This window comes from Dysidea avara, chromosome 15, assembly GCF_963678975.1.
Source record: "Dysidea avara chromosome 15, odDysAvar1.4, whole genome shotgun sequence".
Lineage (NCBI taxonomy): Eukaryota > Metazoa > Porifera > Demospongiae > Dictyoceratida > Dysideidae > Dysidea > Dysidea avara.
Genome location: NC_089286.1, coordinates 2,860,355 through 2,880,171, shown reverse-complemented (window position 1 = coordinate 2,880,171; position 19,817 = coordinate 2,860,355). Strand labels below are relative to the sequence as shown.

The following is a 19,817-nucleotide window of genomic DNA, read 5'->3' as shown; positions in this document are numbered from 1 at the left end:
TGAATCACCATCACATGAGTAGCAAAATGACATCAAGAGAAGTTGATAGGATGAAGTACAGCCAAGTTATGGCCTTTTGTACATCATTAAAAGTGAAGAAGGAAGACAGAGAGTGTTCTTTCAAAGTATAGTGGGAAGCTCTGGGTTGGATGGATGCGATGAAGTAATGGACCATTTAAACCTAAATTTAACAGTGAGCAAGATGGTGTTGTAGTAGATAGCTTTAACAGATTTTGTGCTACAGAACTCTGTTTTAAAATGCATGCATACGATCCAGTTTACTGGATTACGTGATTTCAGTACCTGTATTTTTTCTCACATAGTGCAAGGACTGTCAAAGGAACCAGAAAGATTGTTTTACTCACAACATTTGGCCCCACTCTTCGTCGCACCCAATGAACTTAAAATTTCATGAAATGATTCTGTCACGTGTTTTCTTTCACTTTGCTGCCCTTATCAGCCATTCTATCACATGACACCTAGCAACTGAATTGCCAGCAAGCAAATTTCAATATGACAAAGGGTTACTCAACTTGTAAGCTCTTTTTCATATTCAGATAGTTTTTTTCTATAGTATGTACAAGGGATCCAGCTCAACGCGTACATACTATAGACAACCTATAGTTTCAAAAGATTGGACAAATGCTTCACAAGATATGCAACATGAATTCATTGTCCATTTTTAATCCATATTTTAAAATAGAATTATGCATGTTTAAGGGTTAACCAAACAAGAGGATATGTACCATTAATATTCAAACAAAAGCCTGGACAGTGCTAAACCTCAAAATTCTTGACATCGAACAACTATCGTGAATCCTGTATAAAGGTGTGTGCAGCAAATGTGGCTTGGACAAGTAACTCAATACAAAAGCTAGGGGCGGAGCTTCTCACTTGACACTGCTTTTCAGGTATAGAAACTTGTGTGTTGCTCTGGAAGAAGTATAGTCTTGTCCCCACACTGCTTTTTTCCCTTATAAAGGAAAAAAGCAATCTGGGTACAAGACTAGAAGAAGCACTTATAAACTGTCTGCACAATGATGCAATTTGTACTTTTCACCATAGCACAGTCATTAACAGTAGCGACGTGTTAAAGAATAACATGGCATACACATCTTCTATTCATTTAGATCAGACAAAACGCATTGCAGGTCTGTTGTCAGAAATTGCCATCAAACCATATACCAGCACTTGTCCTCACCTTGACTGCATATCGGTGAGAGATGGGATTGATCAAAGGATCAAAGTAGAATGCTGGCAGATCAGGGTCTTCAGTCTTGATGTAGACTACTGAAGGGTGATGGTACCTGTGTGATGAGGTCACTACACAAATGGATCACATGATCTCCTTCACTAACCAGGCCAGGTGGACATATAATGGTAGACTATTATACAGGTAGGGGAACGCTATACGATACTCTGTCCTGATTGGCTGTCTGATTATGATCTTGTTGATATCATTAAACTCATTCCAATCATCATCACTATAGCAACATGAGTATTAAACATTTAGTACTATAAATAATGCTCACCCTTGGGTCTGATCCCTCACAAGAGGTTCAAATTTAGGTCCTCCTGGAATGGCCAGGTTGAGAGCCTTAGCAGTGAAGAAGGATTTCAGGTCAAACAGGTAGAAGTAGTTGTCATCAACCAGATCTGTGAGTAGCTGGTTACCAAGACGATAAAGTATTGCCATCTTCTCCAATGTGAGGTTCCACCACTTGTAAGTGGAACCATTGACATGTCTATATTAAGAAATAGTGACATGTCTATAATTAAGAAATAATGACATGTCTATAAGATACATTGACATGTCCACATTAGCCACTAAAATACACACATCATAAGACTGCAAACGTCAAGTCATGTCACGTACCTAAGGGGACCCTTACTAAATCACACACACGTACACATTTACACACATGTACATGTTCACACACACATACAACAGACGCAACACACACAAACACTCACGGGGTCCCAACTAGGGGATAATGCTCATACAGCCACTCATGTACAGAACAGTCTTCATCGGGGTCTAATTCCATCTGTATGGCTTCCAGTGGCTCCACATCCAGTATGTTATCAGCATAATCCAGGGGAGGCTCCTCATCATCAAATGGAGGGAACCTCATCCTTTTGAAGTGTCTACGATCTCTCTTTTCTCGCCGCATCATAATCCACATTGTACTGGATGGGCAGTAATTAGAGTAACAAAAATTGCCATTAAATTGTAACAAAATTTCCATCTTGGGAAAACTTAAGTGATACTACTGTAGTTGACCAGTACTTTGAAATATGCTTTTTAATGTTAAGACTTTTCTATGAAACGCCGTAAACTTTTCCTTTTATCAATATCGCTAGACTACTGCAATCTAGGGTACACACATTTGTAAAAAATACTTTACCACAACAGGAAATCTCTAGCTACACTGACCAGACCACCAGTTGAACCAGTTGCTAAAACTCGTTATCTCAATAGGAAAGCTGTTCAAAGCCAGTGTAGACTGACCATACTCACCACACTCGTATTTCAAACTGGTGAAAACAAAGTCAAGCTTATCTACAGATGCAAAAGTGCCAGGCGCAAAAGTCAAAATTATTTAGCCTTTATTTATCACATGTTGATTACTTTACCATGTGCTCAAGTGTGTACAGTAAAGATAGCATAAAAACACACACATACTTTTTTGATAGAAAAAATTTCAGGAAACCATGTGTGCACTTTGTGTGACTGCTACAAGCACATGATAGGTCTTTAATACACACTCACCCCCACTGGGCAATATACACTGGTTCAATCACCCAGGGGATCTCATTGATAAACGTTATAGCTCCTGTGATATGGTACAACACTTTGATGTCTCTAATCTGTTCCCATGGCATCGGTAAGTTCTCCAGTAACTTCAACATAGCATGGGGCATGTACTTCAGTGCCCTAGGGTGAACACAATAATGCCCTGAACACAGTACACACCACACCTACCCCAGGTACACTCTTTTATCATGGCGGTACTTCCGGCTAGTCATGTCACCATGGTCACGGATTATCTTCCTCACATGCTCCGGCGGCATGTCTTCTTTTTGAGCCTCCACAAACCCAAACTTCCTCTTCTCGCTGTACCTCTTCGACTGCAACTGCTGCCATTTCTTCGCTGTAAACACGTGCGCATGAAACTATAAGAACCACCAAAACGTGGACCAACACGCTTACCCTTCTCCTGCAGTCGCTCCTCTGATATCGGCGGTGGTTCTGGGATAGGCGCTAGCTGCCTCTCTAACAGAGGACCCGCCATCACTACCAACTCTACACTAGTAGCCTACTCAGAAAGAGTCAGAAAACGTTGCACTGACGTTTTGACAATTCACGTGATCAATAGTCTACATCACGAGATTATGGCCCCGTGCTAATCATTTCAGCCACGCCCTATCATATGTGACAAGATACTCACCATGTCCGTGATAATGAAGCAACTGTCCACGGTTAGTGTTTCGTTAATATTGTGTGTGTTTTTTACAATAAAGACTTACCGTAGGCGGGGAAAGTTACTCGTGGGAAAAGTTTCGCGAATTTCGCGATTGGAGTAGCTATCGCGAAACTTTTACGCCTGTTAGCTTCTACATGCTTGTATTTGTACAGTAATACATTAGTATGCAAAATCAGCATCGCGAAACTTTTACGCCGGTATACAAAATAGAGTGCAATTCGTGAAACTTTTCCCACGCGTAACTTTCCCCGCCTACGGTATCCGAAATTCGTACATATGGCCGCTATAGTGGGGGGACCCTCATGATTTTGTTAGTCTGGCGCGGCCGCCCCTTCGCAAAGGGGCGGCCGCGCCAGACTAGATTTTTGTATGGGCGAGAATTTTTGAATGGTCATATCTCAGCAAAGAGCGAAGATATCAAGCTGTAACCAGCAGGTATGACAAAATAAAAAATATATACATATATATTTATAAAATATATATATATATATATATATATTAGTATATGTTATACTACAGATATCATGGTATTCGAAATATATACCAAAAGATATACAAACTTAGAAAAGATGTTATAGTGCGAGGAGTATGGCATCCTTTCCTAAATATGTATATCTTTTGGTATATATTTCGAATACCATGATATCTGTAGTATAATATGTTAATACAACATCTCGTCTCCCACTTGGAAGCAGTAACAGCAATTTCTAATGCTTTTATACCATTATTAGTACTGGTAAGTAATTCCTTGTGATTAGCATGCTCAAGGAGTATGCACATGTATTGCAGTCTGCAATCTTCTTGAAAATCGGTCCAACAATCCATAGCAACTGTTGCTAGGCAGCAAAATGTAAACCTGACCTAGCTACATGCTTTTTGGTGGTTGCTTAGCAACCGTTGCTATGGTGGCAAAATCATTTCTAAAATCAGTAGTGGTTACCTAGCAACGGTTGCTAGGCAACTATGTTGTTGCTAGGTAACAGGTATTGGTTACTATGGTACCAGTAGTTGTCAAGTCGGACATGCCTAACTGGTAAAACAACTAAACACTATCAAAAATTTTTAGCCAATCAGATGCGTATATCAAATGTACAAGTGATATACTGATTCTATTGGCTAGTTTGCTGTAGTATATCAAAAATATACCACAAGCTGCTATTGGAGTTTTTGTACAGGACACGATATTGATGTTGTATTATATATATATATATATTTATTTATTTAAAAATATTTTTTCCCGAGCTAGATGGGATGCCCTTGCCACCACCCCCAGCATTGGCTGTCAAATGCTGGACAGCTGGATAACACCAGCGACAGTAAAATAAACTACACGAGGGAATCAGCATTGAGCCTGCCCTCGGAATAGGCCAGATCAACGCAAGCAGGTATGGGACGATGTACTGACAGAAGATCGATGCCCCCTCAGGCACATGTTGGTAGACACTACACTAGTAAGTATGTACAAGCGAAATTCGGCTGATTTTCAAAACAATGCTAGATCCATTTTCTTTCGGCTCAAGAGAGAAAACCATCATCAAGATGTCCAAAACACACATAGCTACAGTTACAATACACCTCGGACACATGCGGCTACATTAATGTACAATAAGCACAGTGTAGGCATGGCAAGGAAGATACAAAAATAAAGGATACAAGACAGGACAAAACACAAACAAGGTTAACATTTCACGTGTTCCAATTGTCACAATCGCAAGCCAAAAAAATTATTTGGGATATCGATCTAGCTAATTGCCTGCTGAGCAGCTTTATCTAATACAGGTCGACAAACTGCTGTAGACTGCTGAATGGCTGCTGAATGGCTGCTTGTAGGAATCTGATGGACTCTGAAAGATAATGTCCCAAACAACCAATTTCGATAGTGAAGTACTGACTAGCATAGCCCAGGCGATCCAACTCTGATATTAATAGTTGATATTAGACTTCCGTTCCCGAGCTGCTTGTAGATGCTTGGCATAATTAAATGGACAAGTAAGTTCCAGAAGACAAATCCCACACCTTTCCACATTGAAAATTACAATGTCAGGTCGATATGAGGTGGTCAAGATTAATGGTGGGATAGTAGCTAAGGGAGTGTTGCAAGCTCTGCATTATCTAAATCAGCAAAAACTTTGGCACCACTCTGGATGTCCAATAATAAACTTGAGTAAAACTTGATCGTGTCGGTTTATAACCATACCTATTAGTTTAACCAAGAAGTAAGGTAAGTACAGAAGGCACCTGCTGGTTAGAGCTCGATATCTTCATTCTTGGCTGAGATATGACCATTAAAATTTTTCGTCCCATACCTTTTCATAGATATCATTAGAATTTGCAAGCTGTAAAACTATAATCAGAATATCCCAGTCTAAGTTTTTCCATAAATCATCTATTGTGTTCACTTTTGCGAAAACATCACTATCAAATAATGGTACATGCTTGTATTTCACTAAAGATATGGAGCACAGCTGTTCAATTAATATATAAACATTTATATTAGCATGTTTTAATGCTTTTCCGATATCAGCAGTTGCTTTTACAAACTCAATTTCTAGTTCATCAAATGGTATCCTAAGAGCATGATCACTCGCCCATACAAAAATCACGACAGTCCCCCCACTATATCATAGATATAGTATATCAAAGGGATTGGAAACAGAAGTCGCACACTAAAACATCTGTGTTTCGGTTTACGTCATCGTGCGGTTGCTAAGGACGAAATGGTGAGCAGGTATGTCCGTAGTTTATAGTGTTTATCACTAACCTCACTTCAGGATAAGTTTCCTAGGACAATAACAAAAGTATGAGAGCCGTATTTCAGCAAATTTCACATTGGACGCTAGTGATTTATTCAGATATATTTCTGTTTAATGACTAATTTCAGCGCCCCATGACCTTGTAGTCATATATAAGAAGGACACCTAGATGTATTCCATACCATACTGTATTGCCAACTAATAGAACACTTGGTCCACCAGCCCAGGCCACATTCAATTCCAGGTACCCTTCAATTCCCGGGTCATTCTATGCTTTATTAGATTTGCGGGAGGCCTATATGGAAGCTTAATATGGCATCAGGCTACAAAGTGGATAAACATGATTGATTGGTCCCAGTTATGACTTATTTCAGTAGTTTCCTACATGCCAATAAACAAACGATTCACTGTTGCTACGGAGTTGGCTAAAGCTACAGCTAGTCCCATCAATACAATGTTAAGTCAAGTTCTTTGATAATCTCTCATCGCACTGTAACTAATGAAGAAACCATACATTTTGAATATTACAACTGTACAGTACAATACGTGTACATTGATTATGAATTACATGTGTGCAATGTAGATGTGTGTTTTATGTCAGTTCTTTTGAAAGTACACGTACTGTTTAAACGTATAATTTGATAGTGCATCTTGAGCTCTTGCTTGTCGGTCATCAGTACACTGTCATTTGCTGCTCTTTGATGGATGCTTAATCATGTGGCTTGGATGATTTCTTCAAATTTTGTGTCTTATCTTTCATCCCCATGCCATACAGCTTTGGTTTCAGAGCAATCCAACTTTACACCCCCCAAGTGTGGTAGTAGTTGATGGTATAGTAAACTGATATCTGCCATTGATCATGAGTCCACTAAAATTATACAAGTGTAAAGTGGTAAGTAGTGAATTTATACAGTATGACAATTGATACAATACATCCAAGCTGCCATTTACACTGCACACTGAACATAGATATTAAAACATAACTAGCTAAACTGCTTCCCAACACAGAATATTTGTGAAAATTCCACAAACATGAGAGGGTGTGACCATAACATAATTCACTTCCTCCTGACCTACTAGTGGTTAGTTTGTTACAACAGCTGCCTCTTGTGGTAGCACAGACATCCTGTTATCATCTAGGTAAACCAATTAGCCATATTACATGCTGACAAATTACAACCAGTCGACAAATAAAGCCATTAGAAATAACTTTGCGCCCGTAACTACACACAGTATCTATGGTGACTATCTAGCGCAAGCGAAACACAGATGGATTTTGGAGCTTGTTACGTCACATTGAGAATTTGTACAGAGAAATCATGTGAGTTACTTCCGTTTCCAATCCCATTGTAAAGTATACTGTATCTATGATCATATATAGTGGACATTTTTTTGTCTGTGACGTAATTTCGGATAAGGCTCATTCTGAAGTGGCAGAGGTGGTGCCTATAGCATGAGGCACTTATAGCTACCTAAAATAGGGTCGGCGGCAACAGACTAGCAACCAACAGCCATAAGGCCATACCTATTTGACAAGTTGTTGCTGAGGCCTGACTGACCCAACTTTGCACAGATTTTATTAAGAAAAGAAAAATATTAAGATCACGTGACACCTAGAATTTGTTTTGTAATTTGTCCAAAATGATTAAGACACTCTAATAGAACAGTCAGTGTGTAAACTCTCCAAATATACCATTATATATATGGGTATAGTTCCCTTAAAACCAGTGTGCCTCTATACTTAATTCTTGGCTAACATATAGGTAGCTATATATGCTTCAGTGTTGTCCATGACGGGTAGCGAGCTACTAGCTACATTTATTTTCCTTTACAATAGCTAGCTATGTAGCTTGTAACTAGAAAGTATTTGACATGTCTGTAGACAGTCCACAGTGGCATAGCCACCATTGAGGCAACCGAGGCAGCTGCCTCAGTAAAAAAAATGCTCAACAATTCAGGCTGAGCAGGTCTGCTGACTTTTGGCACCCCGGATTTTCTACTCAAACATTACTAGACAGCATTACTGTACCACACAATAGAATCTATAGCTGTAGTATTATGTAGGGCTGAAGCCCATGGTGACACGGTCCGGCATTGCACTTTTCAGCTCCTTGAATTTGTAAAAAGATCAAGATACTCTAATAGAGCAATCATCGTAATAATTATACTCTAATAAAGCATTCAGTACAGATTATAGCCACTGTTCTCATTACGCTGCTTGGTCTAAATCATTTAATTTATGTTAATTGTCTTTAAATTACTTTTCAAAAGTCCCAATGAGTTAACTGCATGGCATTGCATTGAGCTAATTGATCATGTATATCATGCATTAGCAGTTACAATAAAAAAATAGCATTAGCAGTTACAATAAAAAAATAGCCACTTCAAAGCATATATTTTCAAAGTTTTCCTTGAGGGAGCATGCCCCCAGACTCCTAGATTGACATACTTAGCACATACAGTTGAGCATCACAAGATAGAGATAATCTCTGACTTATCACATCACACATCAGATCAATAAAAAGTAGTGTGCATGACTATGACCTCCGTTGCAGTTCATGGATGGCCTGATCACTCAAAATATCTCCAGAGTAGCTAAATCAGTTTTTTTGTGTTCAATGCAATTAAACTAGTCTAATAATTGAAGCATGGTATACTGTATCATTAACTAAGCTGGAGCATTACTTATATATATATATGACATGTAGAAAATGCTTAGAGTCTTCTGAAACAGTTTCTTCCATCCAACCAGAGAGTCCACCTACAAATGCTGTACCACTCATGCTTGAAGGTCTTTGTGAATCGGTTGAGTCAGAAGCTGACCCTCTCGATAAGGTCAATGTATAAACTTTGCCTCAGGAAAATTTTTCCTGGCTACGCCACTGGTGCAGTAGCTACAAATATTATATTTTTTTGCAAGATAAACATTTCTGGCTACTTTTTTTTTTTTTTGCCTACCAACCAACCAACCAACCCATTTTGTTGTAAAATAAATCCAAGCAACTTTTCAAATAGGTATGGCCTAACATAAATTAAGAAATATAGTTAAAATTATATGCTTTTAAATTAATATTGGTAATTGGAGATTTAGTGACATCTAGAACATGGTATGGAAAATATTAAGAATGATGTCATGATATGTTGTCAAGATGTTGAGGTAACAAGAATTTGTTGCTGGCACCTGATCTAGTATTGGTAGAGTTGAAAGTGAAGTAGTTATTGATGTTGAACTGATTAGTTTGTAACTTGATCGATTTAATAGCAAACAGTATGTCCCATAATTCAAATACAGTGTACATTAAAGGAAGGAGCCTCAGTTTTATCAAATGGTCTTTGTAACAACTAGTATGTGTTTGATAGCACAATGTTGGATTCTTTCGAAGTTTACAATGCCTTTCATTAGGTGTGGATTCCAAACTTGTGTACAGTAGAGTAACTGTGGTCTTACCAATGATACATACAGTCTAACCAATGTAGAATGGGCACTTAGACTATCATCACACAGTTCAAATCTTTGGATAGTTCCACAGAAGTTAGCATGGTGCAATTTCAACAATATTGACACCGTGGCTACCTGCCAATTTATACAGGGTCATGCCACAAGATGGCACTCTGTGTTGAAATGTCTCCAACGCTGCTGCCATTAATAACATTTATGTTGTATGGATTGTACACACATCGCCATGCTTATGTTGTTTGTTTTAAACGATGAGGTCGTATCATTTTTAAAAAGAAGGTGAATGAGTAGGGACAAAGTTCAGCAAATTAATCCAGGTGGTTTAAGTGCATGAGCAGTGATGTCTTTGTAATGTTTATCCTAACTGAGCTAGGTCTTGAGATAATTTAATCTGATATAGAATCAACTTGAGGTATAATTGGATTGGACATAGAATATGTGGTGTCAAGTTTATGATTGAATGATAAACGAACAAATTTCTTTAAACTGACATCCATATCAACATCCCTTGACCAAGTTAAAAGAGCAGTGATGAAGAGCCTTATGATCAGAGAGTGTTCTAATATGGATAAAGCACTTGGCATGATCAGCAAATTTGAGTAGTTGACTTTGATGGATATACTGATGAAGACATGTTATTGATGTAAACTAAAAACAGCAAGGGGGCCCAGAATACTGCCCTGTGGGACACCAGAAACTACTGGGAGTAAATCAGAATAGCAGTTGCTGATAGAAACTCTTTGATAACAATAGTTCTTGACCATAATGTACCAGTTATGCCCATTGACCACAGCTTTAATCGGTAACAAAAGCCTTGCTGATGTCAAGGTAAATAACATCTGTTTGTAAAAACTGTAAGGGAGTATTGATGATTCGGTCAGTGAAAATTAGCATCTGTTGTAGTGTAGAACAACTTTTGGTAAAATAGACTTACTAATATTAATATGACCAAGAGTAAATTACTCTTGATATGACTGATAATTATATTAAAGATTAATCTTTCAAGAACTTTTGACACAACAGATAATAAAGAAATGTGACGATAGTTTTTAACAGATTTAGAATCACCTGCCTTAAATATAGGCATGATTTTGTGGATTTTCCAACAAGTTGGTAAAGTGGAGTGGTATTTAGTGATTGAGTAAATAAGTGACGGAGTAGCTAGCTAAGAGCTACAGCACAACTTTGTAGTATCGTACTCTAGGGGAGATGTTGTCAGTTCCAGTAGCTTTGTAGACATCTAATGAGACTAGAGTTTTGCAAACTGATGGTAATTGATTGTAAGGAGTCATCATGTATCGCTGGGAGGTCATCAGTGTTTGGGATAGAAAATGGATCATGGAAAACGGAATGAAAATATTGATTAAATAGATTGGCTTTACTGTAGTCAATATTAGCACTCAAGGACTCAAAGTTCATGACTGATGGAATATTTTTGGACTTGTTGATAGATCTAAGGTATTGAAATATTATTATTAGATGAGGCGTAACAATTAACAAGATGTAATTCGAAATTCTGCTTTGTGATTTTAATTTTGTCCTGGAACGTATTTTCAATAGAGTTGATGATGCTAGAGATGATATTTGAGAGAGCACGTGTTAATTCTAACAAAACTGAGATTGAATCTGTTGTGACACCTGATGTCAAGTTATTCACCACTACAAAAGGAGAAAGCGTTGCACAATAGATGAGTCTGTTCTTAGCATTGCACACAATAAGAAGCTGACCATTGTATTATGCTTCATTGTGCTCATGCTCACCAACATGGTCTGGAGAAGATTATGGTGCATACAACTGACACACATGTGCTTGTATACTTGCCATCGCCACTGCCAGGGTGTTAGAGATATGTGAAATCTGGTTAGCATTTGGTTACAACAAAAATTTCAGGTACGTTGCTGTTGCAGGTGATGATTTGGTGCACGGTCTCAGTTGTTGTTCATGCACACCTTCTCAGGCTGTGATACAGTCTCATCTTTTTGTGGCATCTTTTTGTGAAGAAAACTGTTTGGATTATTGCCACTCTGTTTGGCCACCTTTCTCGGACTCCATACTCATAAAGAAATGGATAGATTTTTGTACAGCTGTACTTCACAACTTGTCACTGTAAATGCTGCAAGGAAGCAACTCTTATATACAAAGCTGAAAAATCTTCCTCCTTCAAGAGCAGCTCTATTATTTTCAGCATGTGAAAAAAGTACATCATTCCAAGCAGGCCATATTTGAAAGCAATCTCTGGAGTTGGCATAAGGACAGAGATGGAAATGGACACTATTATGGACCACTAAAGATTCAAAAGAATTCAGAGAACTGGTTAAGTGTAACTGCAAAAAAATGCTGTCTTGGACACCGCAAGGCCACTTATAGTGTACATAGTTGTGCTTTGTAGTGGACAACGTATCGAGAAAGAAATATAATAAATCTGTATGTTTAGAAAGTGCAAGCTAAAACAACCTTACTGAGTTCAAATTTAAGGTTACGAGATAGTGAGCGACTGTCGAACAAAATTTTTATGACAGGATTGGTGTTATTGTGTTGTGTATCAGCTGGGTAAAAGGCTTAAATTGTTGGGAGAATAACAGCACGCTGACTGGACAGGTACAAGAAATCACATGTAACAGTACAAGATAACATAGCAACAACGTACTTAGCAACTGGCGTACCTGTAGTTTTGTTCAATAATGGTGATATTTCCTGAACCAAAAGTCAGGACTGTCAAACAAGTTGTTAACATTTTGTATAAACAAACTACTAGTTTGGCTTCTTGTCTAGGTCCTGATGGAGCCATTTCTAAGAAATAATGTTTCTAGTGCTTGTGATATGAATTTTAAAATTAATTTTGTGACCACAGTGTCTTGTTTTAGGCCACTTTGTTGCCATATTTCAGCAACTATACACATTATTCACAAATCCTCTTGTCAGTCCCTCACAAGTGATGTTCTTCAAATCTTAGAATTGTTAGTAAGTTCTCATGGTTCTTCATTGGTCTGATTTTTGGTTCATAGTTTTCACTAATTGGCATGGGGACAACTCATCCATGACAACATTTGAATTCCATGTCAATTAATGAGAAGTTAAGAATGCATATAATAGATTAAGAAAAATCAAAACCCTAAGTCATGAAAAATGATTTATAGCGTACATGTGGGTTTGCAGTATCCCATAACCTTAAGCAGGAAGCCTTAAAACCCCAAAATACTAAGTTTTATGCTTTCTGCCAGAAGTAAACATCTTTGCCATTTTATGTTACACATATCTACACTATAAAATGATGGTGAGCTATGTAATAGTAGCTCTGTATCACTACCTGCATTCATGTGAACATATCACCTATCAGAACACACAACTAACTAACTGGCTATAAAAATGGCTACTGAAATATAATTTTGTGTCAGTTTAATTTTTTTTTAAATCTGTAGGCCAAAACTAGCTGGTTTTCATCTAGGGCAAACCTGATTTGGGGCATACATCAATGTAACTATATAGTACACCATCCAACGGTTAAATATATATGTATTATATAGGAGGAGAAGAAGAAGGTATTAACAGCAGTGAGAAACTCTGACATTAACTTTTTGAAACAACGTCATTCCATCGGTGTGGATCTAACCAATGTGATTGTCAGTGAGGTATGCTCTATAGATAGTCTTTGTAAATATGACCAGACTTCCATTTCAGTACAGGGGCGTACAAATATTTACAGAGTTTGTGACATTTGTTAAGCAATTAGATGATAAGTGCAGCCCATTCAATACAGGTGCTAATGATTAATAAGCTCCCTCGATGTAATAGAGGTTTGGCCACACATGTAGCTATAATGACATAATTAATTGGGATAGAAATTTATATATGTCATTGGCAATTAAGTCACGTTATCTTGTGTGACAACGTAAGATTATGACAAAACTGTGGTGGGGAGAGTAGGCTGCACAGAAAATTAAATTAAATTTGCACCAGCGATTTGTGAGATATGGATGTTCAAAATTTCGATCATGTTTTTTCTTCTTAAGCTGTAGGCGATCTCCAGGGGCTTCAATTTCACTTTGCAAAAATTGTTATAAACACCAATGTGTAACTTGATTGTCAAAAGAAAAACATAAGAAGGTGAATTAACACTTTAAATTTGCTATGAATCTGATAAATATTCACAAAGTTATAAGTGTTTAACAGATTGTAAGAACAGAGTAAGTTGAACTCTGAATAGCTTGAAAATCAGTGTGTACATAGACTGATCATCATAGCAATGCCTTTTGATGGTTTGATAAACAATGGAGCTACAGAGATATAAAGCAAAAATTAAACAAGTGTGAAATCATGGAATGAAGATACTCTTATCATAGATCTATGTTCTAATAAAGCAGTCACCGTGGAGTAAAAAAGGTGCACAAAATAAATATTACCAGAGTTTAAACCAAAGACCTTCATACTTCCTAACAATCACATCCTTAACCACTGAACTGCTGCTATCTTGGCTGTTTACCTCACTTAATTTCTATTTTATAAATGAAAATTCTAGTTTAAATCAACTTTTTGCCAAAATGTTCATAGATCTAACAATAGAAATTCTATAGGTTGTTCTGAAACATAAGTGCCTGCATTCTTAGAAGTCCTCAAAAAGATGTGCACAAAAGGTCCCCTGTTGGCATGTCCATTTTAGCACTATTATCTTGCTATAAAATGTACAAAGCTAGATTTTTTCTTGTATGATTTATAATACCATGCTACCACAGCTGTTCGTTGACATGTGACATACTTCAACTTAAATTATTGTAATTTTAATCTGCATAGCTACTTCTTGCTACTAACAACAGGCTATCAACATTTACAATAGCTAGTAGCTAATACCAAATGTACACTTATGATACATTCTGTTTTGTCTCCTGTAGAGCAACATTACTCTATTACATGAAGCAGCATATAATGGTCACTATGAGGTGGCCTCCTTCCTGCTTGACAATGGAGCTGCAGTTAATGCTGTGATCAATGTGAGTTAATAGTCAATATCACACGTCTTTCTATTGTATGGTGACTATACTAACCTGCTAATGTGTAATAACATACCCAATGGGTTTGTAAGTTTTTCACCTGGCTATTCATGAAGACGATTCTCTGACCATGGTGACTTTTGTAAAGCTATTTAGGTACATTTCATAGTAGAGAGCAGGCAAGTACTCATGTGGTAGAGTGTCACTCACAAGCTTGATTCATATTTTAGAATTTAATTCTTCCCAAAAGGACATGCATACATCTCATAGCTTGGCATAGCATGATAACATCACTTGTATTATATAACAGGAGAGTAAGTGGACACCACTACACTGGGCTGCTGATAGTGGACACACAAACATTGTAACATTATTAGTGAATAAAGGAGCTAATGTTAACATGAAGGATCAGGTGAGAGCAGCTCATTGTGACCTATAGGTCTACCTACAGCTGGACACTGTTGTATGATGATAATTATTACACACAAATCCATTGATATACTATCAAAACCTCCATACTTAATTGAAGTTTCCATTTTAATGTCTGTTCCAGCCCTACAATAAATACCATACGTCACATTATTGTAATTATGGCAGCAATAAGATTTTCATTAGAACAACTACTATCAATGAATGTGTTATATAGTCTCCATGTACATACAGTACCTATACCACACGAAGTTACATAACTGTTTTATTCTCACTACAGTGGGATCGTACACCACTGAGGATGGCAGCAGACAAACAACACATCGATGTGGTGGACTACTTCATCAACAAAGTTGGCATGGACACCACACAGTATGATAAGGTACACTACAGCTAGCTACATGGACACCACACAGTATGATAAGGTACACTATAGCTAGCTACATGGACACCACACAGTATGATAAGGTACACACTATAACTAGCTACATGGGCACCACACAGTATGATAAGGTACACAATATAGCTAGCTACATGAACACCACACAGTATGATAAGGTATACACACCATAGCTAGCTACATGGACACCACACAGTATGATAAGGTACACAATATAGCTAGCTACATGAACACCACACAGTATGATAAGGTATACACACCATAGCTAGCTACATGGACACCACACAGTATGATAAGGTACACACTATAGCTAGCTACATGAACACCACACAGTATGATAAGGTACACTACAGCTAGCTACATGGACACCACACAGTATGATAAGGTACACTATAGCTAGCTACATGGACACCACACAGTATGATAAGGTACACTATAGCTAGCTACGTGGACACCACACAGTATGATAAGGTACACTATAGCTAGCTACATGGACACCACACAGTATGATAAGGTACACACTATAGCTAGCTACATAGACACCACACAGTATGATAAGGTACACTACAGCTAGCTACATGGACACCACACAGTATGATAAGGTACACTACAGCTAGCTACATGGACACCACACAGTATGATAAGGTACACTATAGCTAGCTACATGGACACCACACAGTATGATAAGGTACACTATAGCTAGCTACATGGACACCACACAGTATGATAAGGTACACTATAGCTAGCTACATGGACACCACACAGTATGATAAGGTACACTATAGCTAGCTACATGGATACCACACAGTATGATAAGGTACACTACTTGTGGAGTTCTAACAAGTTCAATCATTGTGCAAACAATATACTATACTTCCTTGTGGCACTGCAGTAAATGACATTTTCAGGAAATGCAAAGTTCACAAAAATACAGTGAACCTCTCTATAGGACATTTAGTGACCCAGAATGTTAGACCATATTTATTAAAATTAATGAAAAGTTTTCCTCAGAGATATCAATGTATAGTCAGACCTATTGGGATCAAAAATCTTATTATGAAGATTTTCTATTGTGCTAGAAGATTTCACTGTAATAATTGTGACCAGGTTTTACAAAACCGTTCCAAATCGCACATTAGACAAAAGCAAAATACGTAACACCTCCAGTGGATAGCTACACTATCGTACTACTAGCTTTGACCCTCAGTACTACTCAAAGTACTCTAGGCTGGTTTTAACAGATGTCTTTTCTGGGTGGTGTGGAGAGCTCGAATGGCAGTATCTGGCCTTGTGAAGGGCCTGGCTTGGCAAGAATCAGTAGTTTACAGGTGGATGGGCTGTGATAATGTCGGCCAAACGTTTTTCTGTTGGTTTTGCTGCATATCAGCCACTAAGAAACCAGCACAGCCCCATAATCTCGTTCTGGACTTCAATCATGGTCTGCCTTAATTTTGAAGTCTCCACTCCGTCACCCTCCTACCCTTTGTGAGTAGTTGTGATACTACTTTGCTTGTCCAACTGCTCTTAGTTGGTAGGAAACTCTATACAAGCAGCTACAAGTACTGGAAGTGGCCGGTCTGAAAGGTAACAGATTGATACATCTCTTGTGTAAATTTCATACATGTGCTTGCTATTCTTGACAAGTTATGCTGACTTGAATTCTTTAAAGCCATTTATCTTGAAACTTCTAATGTGCAATTTGGCCAAAATCCAGTCAAAATTCATGTCTTATTTCTTAATGGAACATACAATTCCATTTAGGCATTTACATTTCATGAAAATATTGAGCATCGGTACATAATTTTTTGCAAGTTTCATGAAAATGATTGCACCACACTTCATCAAACCCTTACTCAGTGTACAAAGTATGTGGAACAATTTACTCACATATAGTCAACTAAAGTTTTTTGTTAATTTGATGTTCTATGAACCACACACAGTATTAAATTACTCTTGAATGATTGAAAGTTCAGTACGTTGCCTATTAATCTAATGAATCATATCACTTATGTGCCATCCATTCATGGCTAAAACTTCCACTTGGTTACAAACAGGGACTGGGTAACTCTATGGCCTTACAATCACCCAGGGTGATCCAAGGGTGGCTCCAGGAACTTTGGTAACAGGTTTCCATTTTTTTTTGCTGCGTGCACACTTAAATCTAGGGGGTCTGGGGACATGCTTCCCCAGGAAATGTTTGGAAATATGTATTCTGAGATTAACAATTTCAATCTTTAAAGCTGACAGTTTAGGAAATGGTTGATATAGGGTTGTTTGTTTCTGCTGGCACTGTATCAGGAGCAGGCTGAGTTTGAAGCATATGTACAACAAATATGGATGCCATTCTGGGAGTCTGGGGGCATATATACCCCCAGAAAAAAAATTCAAGTATTAAACACTGATTTAGACTATTTTTACTGTGTTGGAAGAGGTAACTTAAATAGGTGACTTTTCTATTAGGGTAGCTGACTGCTCTATTAGAATATTTTGATCTGAACTTTTTGTACTTTTGCAAATCATTTTTAATTGTCTGAATATACTTGACCAGTTTCTGGAAACCTCAGGAAGCTCCTGGATCTGCCCCTAGTTCTATTCAGTTGTCAATAGTATAAATAGATTTTCAACTATGCCTGGTGCACCCTTCATCCCTGTGTGTGCACTTGTGATGCTGGAAAAGGTCATGTATTAAATTATTTGTCTTCATTAACTGTATTAACCTCTATAGGAGTGTCAACAGTTGATTACTAAACTGTTGGAGAAGAAGAAAGTGAGGTCTCTTGGTCACCCTGGATCAACCTTAGCTAAGTCTGAACAAGGTAGCCATATTGAACTACACAGTTTAACAGAGTATCTTCTTGTTGGTGTACTATACATGTCATGCATGTACAACCCCAATAAGCTAATGGCTTAGATGTTACAACTCAGACTATGCATGATGGCTGATGGGTGTGAAGGTTGTATGGCAGTATATGGCAGAATATGGCACAATATGGCACAATATGGCACAATATGGCAGTAAAAAGTTAATTCAAAGAATAGGAAACATAATATGTAGCATAAAATGTCTTATTATGTGTTGTTTTGTAGTTCCACCTTCTCCCGGCTATCAAAGAAAAGCTGTTAGTCAACTAATAGAAGATGATGTTACTCTACTAAGGGAACAGGTTTACCAGCTACAAACCACTTACAATAAACAGCTGACCACAATGATGGAAACATTGCGAAAAGAATTTGAAGACAAACTGACTACTGTCTCACAAAAAACAGGCCACTTGATAAAGAATAATGTTCTTTTACAGGACCAGCTCACACTCACACTACAACAATTGTCAGGAATACAATCCATGATTATTGCTAGCAGGCTATGGGTCATATCTCAGGATGAAATTGCTATTGGAGAAGAAATTGGCCGAGGAGCATGGGCTACTGTGCATGAAACTAAGTTCCGAGGAGCTAAAGTTGCTGCTAAGTGTTTACACTATATAATCACTTCTCCAAAAACTGAAGAATTATTCCAACGAGAGATGGAAACTGCTCTCATGTGCCAGCACCCAAACATTGTCACATTTTTAGGAGCCACACTGGAAGGTCCTCCTGTAATCTTAATGGAACTAATGGATACCAACTTGAGAGATGCTTACACTAAAGATCATATCAAACAAAATCAAACTCCTCAGATCTTCAGAGACATGGCTCATGCTCTTCACTTCTTACACACCAGACCAGACCCTGTAGTCCACCGTGATGTGAGCAGTGCTAATGTATTACTGAAGTTACTCTATAATGGTGACTGGCTGGCCAAACTGGGTGACTTGGGTACTGCCAAGATACAACAACAAGCAGCTACACCAGGTCCTGGAGCTATTGCTTATGGTGCTCCTGAAGTAGCTGATCCTAGTCGTCACTCACCCAAGATGGATGTGTATAGCTTTGGAGTTGTGATTATTGAGGTATTAACTAGACATCACCCGTTCCAACAAGTTGATCAACTAAAGACACAGGTCAAACAACATCATCCCCAATATTATAAACTAGTTACCAGTTGTACTAAACTAGAACCAGATGACCGACCAACAATGTATGATGTAGTGAACCTTTTAAAAAACTAGTAACATGTCACCTAGGAAGTTGCACTGTTTGTTGTAGTCATACAATACCACTAGCTGTTTGTCACAGAAATACTTGTGGTATAAATATTGCATATATTATCATTAGCATGTCTACTATAGTAAGAAATTTTTATTGTAGCTATTACACAAACTACATGTACAGTTGAAGTTGAAATGTAAATCGTAGATATCTTC

General features: G+C 37.9%; 2 protein-coding genes across 2 annotated transcripts in view; one reads left to right on the top strand and one right to left on the bottom strand.

The window, feature by feature from the left end:
• The window catches only part of LOC136245476 (pre-mRNA-processing-splicing factor 8), a 28,695-nt gene extending 25,309 nt beyond the window's left edge, over window positions 1-3,386 (bottom strand). The window contains exons 1-7 of the mRNA XM_066037018.1: window positions 3,215-3,386; window positions 2,987-3,155; window positions 2,774-2,938; window positions 1,975-2,190; window positions 1,533-1,745; window positions 1,359-1,484; window positions 1,202-1,307 (exon numbers count right to left, since the gene is read on the bottom strand). Coding sequence (XP_065893090.1) covers window positions 1,202-1,307; window positions 1,359-1,484; window positions 1,533-1,745; window positions 1,975-2,190; window positions 2,774-2,938; window positions 2,987-3,155; window positions 3,215-3,296 — 1,077 coding nt within the window. The 5' untranslated portion in view covers window positions 3,297-3,386. The remainder of the gene's footprint in view (window positions 1-1,201; window positions 1,308-1,358; window positions 1,485-1,532; window positions 1,746-1,974; window positions 2,191-2,773; window positions 2,939-2,986; window positions 3,156-3,214) is intronic.
• Window positions 3,216-19,709, top strand: LOC136245482 (probable tyrosine-protein kinase DDB_G0283397). Its single transcript, XM_066037028.1, has 7 exons — window positions 3,216-3,483; window positions 13,224-13,328; window positions 14,586-14,684; window positions 14,995-15,096; window positions 15,394-15,495; window positions 18,239-18,329; window positions 18,601-19,709. The coding sequence occupies exons 1-7, from the start codon at window positions 3,454-3,456 to the stop codon at window positions 19,620-19,622; spliced, it is 1,551 nt and encodes a 516-aa protein (XP_065893100.1). The 5' UTR covers window positions 3,216-3,453; the 3' UTR covers window positions 19,623-19,709.
• The last annotated feature ends 108 nt before the right edge of the window (window positions 19,710-19,817 follow it).